The sequence below is a fragment of the Dipodomys merriami genome, unplaced genomic scaffold (genome assembly GCF_024711535.1).
Source record: "Dipodomys merriami isolate MVZ:Mamm:240054 unplaced genomic scaffold, mDipMer1.0.p SCAF_12, whole genome shotgun sequence".
NCBI classification, from domain to species: Eukaryota; Metazoa; Chordata; class Mammalia; order Rodentia; family Heteromyidae; genus Dipodomys; species Dipodomys merriami.
This window is the reverse complement of record NW_027202493.1, coordinates 44,389,209-44,400,923: the sequence shown is the minus strand read 5'-3', so window position 1 is coordinate 44,400,923 and position 11,715 is coordinate 44,389,209. Positions and strand designations below refer to the sequence as shown.

Sequence of the window (11,715 nt, the reverse complement as noted above, 5' to 3'; positions counted from 1 at the left end):
CACCAGGGAGACGACAGCCAATCGGCGGCGGGATGATCCTGGCGTGACAGGCACAACCTAGAAGCCCATTGGAGAACTAGAAAGAGGCCGGCGGACGCGATTGGTCCCTCAGCGCAGGCTTTGTTTTCCTCCGCTCGCGGGGGCGCGGCGGCCGCGTCGCGTGAGCTCCGGAGCTCAACTGGGCACGGGTGGCGAGCCCGCGTGGGGTTCTGGTTAGGAGTCCGCTGAGATCCGAGCACATTTAGTGCGGGCCCTGGGGCTTGAACCAGGGCCTGGACACTGTCTCTTCGCTTTTCCACTCCAGGCTAGCGCTTTACCACTTGAGCCACACTACTTCCTGCCTTTGGGCGGTGAGTCTCACTCTGAGCTGGCCTCGAACTCCGACCCTCCGAGCTCAGGCTTCCGAGTACCTGGGATTACAGAGGAGAATCAGCAGAGCCCACCTGAGCAGGCTTTAAACCCCAGGCCCACCACCAAACTGCCGATCGGCCAGGCGGGCTAGGCTGACAGGTGCTTGCCGGCAGGCCCCAGGTTCGACCCCACCCCCGAGGAAAGGAGCGGAAGCTGCCCTACTAGGCGGCCCCTCCTGGTTATCAGGACAGCACACAGGGCTGTTGGCTCCCTGGCGGTTTGGCCTTCATTGTAGCTGCCACTTCCCGCAGAGAGCTGAAGCCTTAATCTGACCTGTAGGACTGTAAATCCCACACAGGATCACTAGCCCCAGATGCTGCCCACTAAAGAAGCAGTGGCAGTCTTTAACATCGCAGTCATGAACAATCTAAGTTAGGTCATGAATTAATCCCATAATTCGTGACCCAAGGAAGGGGTGAGTGCTCTTTTAAGAGAAAGCAATCCAGGCACTCTTCCCCATGTAGGGGACTGTGAGCAGGGACCACCTACAAGCCTGGAAGGAATGCTCATTCAGTCTGCGCTGACCTTGGACTTCTGTGGACAGACCCGAGTGTGTATCTACTGCCACCCAACTTTTGATATTCGGTTGTGGCAGCCTATACCATGGCAGTGGGTCTGGACCTTGTTAGGTCTGGGTTCCTTGGCACCTTCCGTAGTTCCCCAGATTTTTCTCACCATAAAATGAGGACAGTAACAAATGAGTATAAGCCAGGCACTGGTGGCTCACGCCTGTAATCTTAGCTACTCAGGAGGCTGAGATCTGAGGATATCGGTTCAAAGCCAGCCCTGGCAAAAAGATCCCTGAGACTCTTAGCTCCAATTAACCACCAGAAAACCAAAAGTGGCGCTGTGACTCAAGTAGGAGAGTGCTCACCATGAGCTGAAAAGCTGACAGCGCCCAGGCCTAGAGTTCAAATCACACAACCAACGATGACAAAGGAGAAGGAGGAGAAGAAAGAAGGGAGAAGGAGGAGAAGGAAGAGGAGGAGGAGGAGGAGGAGGAGGAGAAAGAAGAAATAATAATGAATATAGCTAGGTACTGGTGGCTCACACCTGTAATCCTGGCTACTCAGGTGGGAAAGTCCCTGAGACTCTTATCTCCTATTAACCACCAAAAATCCAGAAGTGGAGCTGTGGCTCAAGTGGTAGAGTGTTAGCCTTGACCAAAACAGCTCAGAGACAACACCCAGGCTGTGAGTTCAAGCAGTGGGACCAGCATTTAAAAAAAAAAAGAGCACGTAGCTGCATGGGTTGTTTGACAGACAATGCACAAGAATGAGCTTAAGTGGTAATCACCTGTTGTGAGGTAAGGTCATAATGTGGGAACACAATTCGGGCAAGTCCAGATGGGGTGTGCCCTCTCCCTGAGACAGGCTCCTGATGGAGAACCCTCAATGCAGGGTGAATATATAGTGCAAGGTGGGTCCTAAATTCAAGATGAATCTCCCATCCCTCTGGGGGAAGGCACAGGGCGTGGTGAGCACTCAAAGCTGTGTGAGCACCAAGTGCAGAGCAGGCAGATGACCCCAATGCACAGTTCACTTGACGATCAAACAAAGAATCCCAGCACGGTAGAGTGCGTCCCTTCTGCAGGCAACAATCAATAGTTCCAGGAAGACAAGAGAAGAAAAGCCAGCTTTGATTTCTCTCTCATCAATCACTCCCTCCTCCCACCCTCTCCTGCTCTTTCTAGGGTGAGTCACCTGGCCAGCCCAGCAAGCGCAGATCACCTATGTAGAGAGCCCAGCTATTCACACCAGAAGACCTTTCTGGGCTAGCAGTGGAGCTCAGTGTAAGGCCACACAAGCCAAGCAGCCCGGTGCAGCACTGACACACACACACACACACACACACACACACACACACACACACACACACACACACACACACACACACACACACACACACACACACACACACACACACACACACACACTTCACTGCCAGATGAAGATGATACAAAATATAAGTTTTATTTTCATATCTGTGCTCAGGTTTCAGCTAGGTTTTTCTAGAGGAACTTTCTGTACATTTCTTGACATCTGAATTGTTCAACCATCAACAGTCACCAGTATATCAGGTTAAGGAGTAACAGGTAGCTTTCCCTTAAAAGCCATGGGTACACCTGCCGGCCTGGCACACTTCTTGCGCCCAGGTGAGTCCTGTGTCTCCTTGAGGTAAGAGAAGCAGATGAGCGGCTCCAATAGAACCAGAACAATGTCTTTTTCCTGTGTCTTTATACATACCAAACCAACAAAGTTCCCAAAACACAATACACATCACTCGCAAAGCAACCCTGGGTGCACTGTCGTCCCAGTGTTCATTTATGCCGTTGTTCTGGGTGAGTACAACCATTTTCCCAGTGTTCATTTCTGCCCTGCTCTTCCGGGCACTCTTCTTCCCACTGCCAAAATTCTAGCAGTAGAAAGTAGGAAGCCCCAAGGCTCCCAAGAGTAAACTGAACCAGAAAAGGAAAAATCTACCTCTATAAAAGCTGTGCCTTCAACACAACTCCAGTGACATAAAGATCAACAATGCTGACCCTCCTATCATCCTTCTCTTACCCAGCCAGCCCCTCCCCTGTCCTCTGTCCCGGACACGGACTTGGCCCGGTACCCAAGGGCAAGTGCCGTCAAGTAGCTCCTGAGAGCCTCAGCAGAGTCCCAGCTACTGCAGCTCTTCAGGGGGAAGAGGAGGCTGGCATTGTGGGCACCACCAGGTGAGCCTCTGGAGCCCGGCTGGAGGCCCAAGTGCCTCCTTCAGGACCTGATGCCCAGCAGGACACTGCTCCTTCTGGTAGATCTGCGTGTGACGACGTGTGCCCTGGAACTTGTCCTTCAGCCATTCTGCACTGAACTGCACAGCATGGTCCACCAGGGCCTCCAGCTGTGAAGGTGTCAGGAGCGCCCCTGGAGTAAGGGGGTGGATCCCTGCTCGGTACAAGGCTTCGTTCTTAATGATGTTCCCTGCAACAGAGCAAGCGGAGGATGAGGGTGGACAACCACCCCCAAATGAAGCCACAGCTGGAGGGGTGGCAGCAGACGCATGGGAAGACGTGGCGCCCTGCCGTCACAGGAGGCAGCGTCTGAGTCCATGTCTGCTAACCGGGCTTGGCCGTTCTTACCCTGTGGAGACCAGGGGTAACACCACCATATTGCTGTGGCCACTGCGCAGTGCTGCTGCTGGGCATCAGGACGCGTGCTTCTCAGTGAGCAGCACGGCAGCGCTGGGCATCAGGACGCGTGCTTCTCAGTGAGCAGCACGGCAGCGCTGGGCATCAGGACGCGTGCTTCTCAGTGAGCGGCACAGCAGCGCTGGGCATCAGGACGCGTGCTTCTCAGTGAGCGGCACGGCAGCGCTGGGCAGATCCTCCCTGGTCCTCAGCGGGTCATCCCTCGGATGTGCTTTAGAAGCTGGTTGTGGCACTTCCTGCCATGCCGCGGGCATGACACCAGCAGGCTCTTCAGTCAGGCCCTCTCTACTTTCTCCAACCACCCATCTCTTCTCCCACCCGGAAATGTACTGTCTCAGCACTCCGGCCTCTAGCAGAGGGAACCTGCTTCTTGCTTGTGGCTTCCCAGCGCCTATTGCTGACCTGATGCTCCTGTGCCTTGACAGCATCATGCTCCAGCCGCAAGAGCAGCGGACATCAGCAAAATGAATGTGGGCTTCCGTCCCCGCGGTCCTGGGCCGGGCCCTCCCTCCCTGCCTCTCTGCATCAGGCAGTTGGGAACGCCAGGCGTGCGGACACGACCTCTGCACTTTGGAAGGTCACGCTCCAGTGCAGTTGTCAGGTCCCAACAAACCTCCAGTCAGGGTGAGAGAATTTAGGGCCTGTCTGATGGAACACTCTCAGTTCAAAAGCAAGGGAAAGCTCAGGAAACCGAGTGGTCCCTTCACGACCCGCAATGCTGGTGCAATGGGACGTGGGGACCCCGAGGTCTGGTGACCCCTAGGGGAGCGGCTTTCTCACTGCACAGCCCGTGGCTCGGCCCTTTCCCACGGGGCTTACCTAACCCCGAGAAGAATCTCTGGTCCATTAGTGTGTAGCACACAGGCTGGGCCCGCCCCAGAGCCTCCAGGGCCTGTCCTCGATGGAATGCTTCTGACAAGATGTCGCAAGTGGGGCTGAGCTCTGGGGGAGGGCTCCAGGACATTTGGCAGCTGTAGAATGCCAGGAAGCCACCACCACCGAAGTGCAGGACCAACCTGGGAAGGGAGTCAGGTCACACTCACGGCAAGACCGCAGTGCGGTCAGGCCACAGGTGCATGTAGTGACCACTACAGTCAGGTCACACCTCTGTATGTCCAGGCCCCACGCACACACAACCACCACTGTGCCGGTCAGGACCAGTGCACACACAACCACCACGCCAGTCAGGCCCTGTGTACACATAACCACCCCAGAGCTAGTCAGGTTATAGGTACCACAGAGTCAGATCACAGTACACAGTGGCCTCCATGTGCTTAGGACATACCCAGCATCCATCACGGCAGCACCAGGCCACAGGGAAACGTCGCCTACAGGTCACATACATATATACGCACACGCACCTGCCACCAGACAGCCAAGCCACACCACATAGCTGCCACTGTCATGTCGCCCCCCACGCACAGCTCCTATTCCAGTCAGCTCACATGTACATTCAGTTTCTGCACCATCAGTCCTGATCAATCTGGGGAAACTGACGGGGGTCCCCAAGGAGAGAAAGGGATAGCTCATCAAAAATCAAACACTTCTCAGAACTTAATGGAGTAACTGAAACATTGCAATGTATCTACTGTAGTTTCATTTTTCTGATTATAACAATCCGAGTTTATAAAAGGAAATCTAGAAAGCAGAAAACTCTGAAGTTCTGAAGATACGGCTACAAGACCAGAAACAAGGCTCATGAGTGAAAAGATGGCTTCCGAGGGGGACCAGCCTCAGGCCAGATTTCCCAGACACACCTACCTGCCCTCCCACAGCCTGCCCTCCCCACAGCCTGCCCTCCCCACAGCTGCCAGGTAAAGCTCAGGAAAGCACAGTAGCCTCACAAACTGAGAGAGAAAGGGCTGCTTTGTAAAGGTAGCTAGGGCTCCACAAGAGGAAGAAAAGGGAGAACAGGAAGAACCAGAGCCTGCCCCTGACCTAGTTAGTGTCCTAGAGAGGACAGAGAGAAACTCAGATAGGCATAAACATAGATAGGGAGCTACTCAAGAAGCAGCTCTCACCCAGCAAGAAGGAAATGGGTAAGACTCTCAAGATAAGGAAATACAGAGGAGGAAAAATGGTGAAGAGGGCTGGATTTTGTAGAAAGTGCAGTGAGGTCTAGATTTTCCACTTCGTAAATAGTACTATTGAGCCAGATGTAACCTTTCATAATAAGCACTGCTGAGATGGTGATTATGATAGTGAGATAAAGAACTGTGATTTAGTTAGGAAAGAATTTTGAAGCAAAACTACCCACTTAATACTTTTAATAGGCAGGCTGGGAAGGTGGCTCAGTGGTAGAGCGCTTGCCTTGCATGCCTGAGGCCCTGGGTTCAATTCCCCAGCACCACATAAGCAAAAAGTAAAAAGCCGGAAGGGGCACTATGGCTCAAGTGGTAGAGCACTAGCCTTGAGCTGAAGAGCTGAGGGACAGCGCCCAGGCCCAGAGTTCAGGCCCCACGACAGACCCAAAAAAAAAAAACAAAAAACTTTTAATGGGCTTAATACTAATTATTTAAAATAACCCAGAAATCAAATTCCAAACTAGTATAGCAACCTCAGACATTGGGGTGGATGTCACAGAAAAGAAATAGAAAATAAAAGTATGTTTTACATATTTTCACTTTTTTGGATTTTCTTCTTTTTTGAAAAAAGGTCTCACAATGTAGCCCAGACCGGCGACTTGCAATCCTACATCTATACCACCCAAGTGATGGAATTACAGGTATATGCTACTATGTTTGTATCTTAAAAGATTCATCTCAGGGAAGTGGCGCTGTAGCCCAAGTGGTAGAGTGCTTGCCTTGAGCTGAAGAGCTGAGGGTCAGCACCCAGGCCCAGAATTCAAGCCCCATGACCGACAAAAAAAAAAGATTCATCTCAGAGGGAAAGAGGAAAAGAGTAAAAAAGGGTTTAATCTTTTGTAATTAGCTAATAAAAAATACAACTTAGCAGCCATAAAACAAGGAAGAAAAGGAACTTGGTAATTCAACAAAATTAGGAAAACAAAGTACATCTGGTCAATTAGACAATGCAGTTTATTTGCATGTATGAAAGTAGAATAAATTCATCTGTTGAAACTGTTGTAAGAAGGAGAAGAAGAAGCCAGGTGCTGGTGGCTCAGGTCTGTAATCCTAGCTACTCAGGTAGCTGATACCTAAGGATCAAGGTTCAAAGCCAGTCCAAGCAGGAAAGTCTGTGAGACTCTTATCTCCAATCAGGCACCAAAAAAACAACTGAAGTGGTACTGTGGCTCAAGTGGTAGGAGCACTAGCCTCAAGGCCCTGAGTCCAAGCCCCAGAAACACACACACACACACACACACACACACACACACACACACACACACACACACCCTAAAGAGTCCAAGCCCCAGAAACACACACACACACACACACACACACACACACACACACACACACACACACACACACACACACACACACACACACACACACACACACACACACACACACACACACACACACACACACACACACACACACACACACACACACCCTAAAGAGGAAAAGGATGAGGGAGAGTGGTAGTGTAGGTGAGGTCGATGGGGTACCTTGTAAAATGTGGAACTGGCACAATGTCAGCACATTCACAATGAAACCCCTGGAAGCGGCACTGTGGCTCAAGTGGTAGAGTACTAGTCTTGAGCACAAAAGCTCAGGGACAGTACCCAGGCCATGAGTTCAAGCCCCAAACTGGAACAAATAAAATTATTTGGAGGGGGGGTTGGCAGGAAGGAGGGAGGCCAAAGAACGAGTGAGCAAAGGTAATCATTGTGTTCAGTTTTTTTTAAAGAGTGATAAGAGAAACACTGTTAACTACATAATTTTTTTTTTGCCAGTTCTGGAACTTGAACTTAGGGTCTGGGCACTGTCCCTGAGCCTCTTTTGCTCAAGGCTAGCGCTCTACCACTTGAGCCACAATGCCACTTCCAGCTTTTTCTGTTTATGTGGTACTGAGGAATCAAACCCAGGGCTTCATGCCTGCTAAGCAAGCACTCTACCACTAAGCCACATTCCCAACCCCTACATAAAAATTTAAAATCCCAAAGGCCAATAAGCTTCATGAATCAAAGGCACAAGCATGGAAACAACACTGGCAACACATGTCACAAAAAATGACCAACCTTCCTGTCAAGAGGCTTCAAGTCAATAGTGCTCATACATGTGGCCAAATGCTCGGAAGAATTCTATTAAGTCAGCACATAAAAATGTGCAACCCTGGACTAGACACGGTCACACCTATACTCCCAGAAACCTCAGGAGGCAGAGAATTGGAGGATTGTAGCTTGAGGCAAACCCAGGCAAAAAATTAGTAGGAATTTATTTTAACAAACCAAGCAACGTAGTTCAAATCTGTAATCTCAGCTATGCTGGAAGCACAGGTAGGGAGACCACACAGTTGAGGCCAGCCTGGTAAAAACACAAGAACCTATCTGAGAAATAAAGCAAAAGTCCTGGAGGCATGACTCAAGTGGCAGAGTGCCTGCCTCGAAGTTCCAGGCCTTGAGTTCAAACCCCAGTGTCACTAACAGGCAGCTTTAAGAATATGCTCTCTCTGCCGGGCGACAGTGGCTCACGCCTGTTATCCTAGCTACTCAGGAGGCTGAGATCTGAGGACTGAGGTTCCAAGCCAGCCTGGGCAGGAAGTCTGTGAGGCTCTTATCTCCAATTAACCAGCAGAAAACCGCAAGTGGCCCTGTGGCTCAAGTGGTAGAGCACTTGGATTAAGCTGAAGAGCTCAGGGACAGCACCCAGGCCTAGAGTTCAAGCCCCATGACCTACCAAAAAAAGAAAAAAAAAAATGTTCTCTCTCAACCAGCAATTCCAGTGGGACTTGATCCAAAGGAAATAATCCTAAATGTAGGAGAGTTTTATGTGCAAAGCTACTGTTCTCAACATTCATAGACTTAACCTAGGAAAACCTTGTCCCTCCTCCTGTTGCAAAGACCCCAACAAGACAGCACGTTACCTGGGCACGGGGTCCCTCCAGTCACCTTTCTTGTTGGCTTTCTTTGCTCTGGAGAAGTTGTTCACCCAGACGCTGCCGAACAAACCAAACCTGACCTGCAGCCAGGTCTGGGCACCTGCTACAGGGCTGTGTCCTCCCGGGCACTCGGTGCTGCTGGCCCTGCTGGGACCAGGCTCCAGAGAGCAGGCCGCACCGGCACAGGTGTGCTCACTGCTGGGCCCCGAGGCCAGCCTGGGGTCCACAGCATCATCCTTCTCCGCTCCTTTCTGGAGAGACTCTGGCAGCGGGTGGCTTCCAGGTGGCTCCAGCTCTTCACCAGGATCAAATTGAAGGAATAATTTCTTGCCATGCACCTAGAAAAATATAAACACAGTTCCAAGCCCTGTAGGCCCAGTCAGGGGCCCAAGGGCTCTGCAGACAGACCTGGCCTCAGACTGACTCCTCGCCCACAGCTTCCTGAACTGCTTGCTTTGGCTCTCAATTCAGTGCTTAGGGCGGCTGGCTTATGGAATTAGATTAGCTCTAAGATAGACCTGCTCCAGACAGCACAGCTACTCTACACACCTAATGGATTTGGTACTATCCAGAGGTTAGCTAAGTAATACATACCAACTGCCACTCTTTTATTCAATTTAATGAATTTCTTTTCTTCTTGCCAGTCCTGGGGCTTGAACTCAGGGCCGGGACACTGTCCCTGAGATGCTTTTGCTCAAGGCTAATAACACTCTACCACTTGGAACCACAATGCCACTTCTGGCTTCTTCTATGTATGTGGTACTGAGGAATCAAACCCAGGGCTTCATGCATGCTAGGCAAGCACTCTACCACTAGGCCACCTTCCCAGCCCATAATTTATTTTCTATGCTAGAACTAATCAATCAGCATGCACACACACAAACTGACTATACCCAGAGATAACACTCAGTAAAATATAGTGCCTTTCCCAGCAAATTTGGCTTGCCTGGTCTGTAACCTCACCTGGGCATCAAGGAGCCACAGCGACTGAAGGACTGCAGGGCAGAGCTTCTTACTACTGCCCCCTGTCTTGACCACCTGCTGGCCCACAAAGGGGGAGACCAGGTGGTAGAATCTCCTCAAGGATGGTCCTTCTGGCATCCCTGTGGGCAGAAACAGGCAAAAAAGGTCCCTGGACTTAGTCTGTCCCTCCCCATCATACCCACTCCTCCCCTCTCTCACCCTCCCTACACATACACACACACTTTCTGTGATGCTGAACTCCAAGTAGTTCGTTTTTGCTATCAACTCCAAGAATATAAATGACCAAAAGAGAGCAGGGCAGAGGGTGCGAGTCAGAGCACAGAATGGCCAGCTTCCTGTGGATGCTTTGTCTTCCCAGCCCAGACCTGTCTCCAGTCAGCAGCAGATCAACAGCACCATGCACTTCAAAAGCAGCCCACTCCAGGCCTGGGCCCTGTCTCTTAGCTTATTCTCTCAAGGCTAGTGCTTCAGCCACAGTTCCACTACCAGCTTTTGGGTGGCTAACTGCAGGTCAGAATCGCATGAACTTTCCCACCTGGATGGCTTTGAACTGCGATCCTCAGATCTCAGCATCCTGGCAGCTGGAGTCCTGCCAGCCCTTGTAACTTTTTGTGTGGATCTTGGACCCCTAACTCATCTTCTGATTTCGTCCTCTCAGCACGAGGCGAGGTCCCGGCAGGCAGAGCCGACAGGTGCAGCAAGCGCGGAAGCAATCATGCTCACAGAGCCAGGAGGCTGTCTCCGCGGTAACCACAGACCATTACCCTGTGCTGATCCTCCCGGGAAGGCGCCTTAGCCTTACCCAGGGCCCTCATCAGCGGCGTCCGCCCCGGCACCAGACCCTGTGGGCTCGGGGGTCCCGGGTCCCCCCGGAGGCGGCTGGCATTTCGGAAACACCCTTTAAAGTGACTTTCAACTGCACACCCAGGGACGCGGCCCGGGCCCGGCCAGCTTCCGGACCCCCCCCACAAAGGCCGCCCAACTAACACGGGGTCCCAGCCTGGCCCAGCCCCCTGAGGAAGTTCTGGAAAATGCAAGAAGCTTCTGGAAAAACGGGAGAGTTCTGGGGAAAGCTGGCGTCTTCCACGCACCCCAGTGTGGGGCGGGAGCGGGGGGGGGGCGCAGGAGGGTCTCGGACCGCCCTCCGCCGCCTTCGGGGGGCTTGGGGCGCCCGGCTAAGACCAGACGCGGCCTGTTCCCACGACGGAAACGCGTGACGACGCGGGCACGTGCGGGCCGCCGCGTGGGGCCCCCCTCCGCGCGGGGGCGCGGACGGCGGCGGGACTCACCGGCCGCGGGCGGACCTCAGCCTGCGGGAGCTCAGCGCGCGCGCCCGCGTGGCCGCACGCACGCACGCCCTCTGACCCGACGGACCGGGGCCGGCAGGGCGGGGCCGGGCGCGGGGCGGGGCGGGGCCGGAGGCGATCATCCCGCCCTCCGGGATGCCGAAGGCGGAGCTCCCGGGGTGGGTGTTGCGTGGGGCGTGGCTTTGTTACTAGCTCCGCCCGCCCGGGGGGAGGGGCCTGCCTAATCATGCCCACGGGGACGCTGAAGGCAGGTTTCCCGGGGTGGGCGGTGCAGGGCTCCCCAGGGACGTTCTGGGGGGGCAGGGCCTGATTGTTAGCCCCGCCCACGGGCCCGAAGGCGGGGCTCCCAGAGTGGGTGGTGCAGGGGCGGGGCCTGCTGTGTGAATCCCGCCCACAGGGGAAGGCCGTTGGCCAGGCTCCCTGGGAGGGTGGTGCAGGGGCGGGGCCTGCTGTGTTAATCCCGCCCACAGGAGAAGGCCGTTGGCCAGGCTGGGTTGGTGCAGGGGCGGGGCCTGCTGTGTGAATCCCGCCCACAGGGGAAGGCCGTTGGCCAGGCTCCCTGGGAGGGTGGTGCAGGGGCGGGGCCTGCTGTGTTAGCCCTGAGTACCCTAGCAGTTGAGATCATTTCTGCCTCGACCTCTCCAGGGTTAGCTTGCAGGAGAAACGGGTGGGGTGCCGAGACCCCGGTCCTGGAGTCCGGTGGACACGCCTGCGTTCTGATTCTTCACTCATGGCCTGGCGACCAGCCACGGGACATCTGAAATCCACGGGCTGCGTGCGTGTGGATCTTAGGTCCACTGGCAGTGTCTGACC

At 53.5% G+C, this 11,715-nt stretch overlaps 1 protein-coding gene across 4 annotated transcripts; it reads right to left on the bottom strand.

Annotated features, from left to right (window-relative positions):
- Positions 1 to 2,324: 2,324 nt before the first annotated feature.
- Neil2 (nei like DNA glycosylase 2) lies at positions 2,325 to 10,969 on the bottom strand. Of its 4 annotated transcripts, none has more exons than XM_070016806.1 (5): positions 10,885 to 10,969; positions 9,575 to 9,714; positions 8,597 to 8,949; positions 4,424 to 4,620; positions 2,325 to 3,377 (listed from the first exon to the last, which is right to left on the bottom strand). In XM_070016806.1, the coding sequence occupies exons 2-5, from the start codon at positions 9,710 to 9,712 to the stop codon at positions 3,079 to 3,081; spliced, it is 987 nt and encodes a 328-aa protein (XP_069872907.1). In that variant the 5' UTR covers positions 9,713 to 9,714; positions 10,885 to 10,969; the 3' UTR covers positions 2,325 to 3,078. The 4 variants fall into 4 exon arrangements, 3 of the variants coding, with proteins under 3 accessions (XP_069872907.1, XP_069872906.1, XP_069872908.1); XM_070016805.1 differs by lacking the exon at positions 10,885 to 10,969 and adding an exon at positions 10,131 to 10,674; XM_070016807.1 differs by lacking the exon at positions 10,885 to 10,969 and adding an exon at positions 9,809 to 9,948.
- Positions 10,970 to 11,715: the final 746 nt, after the last annotated feature.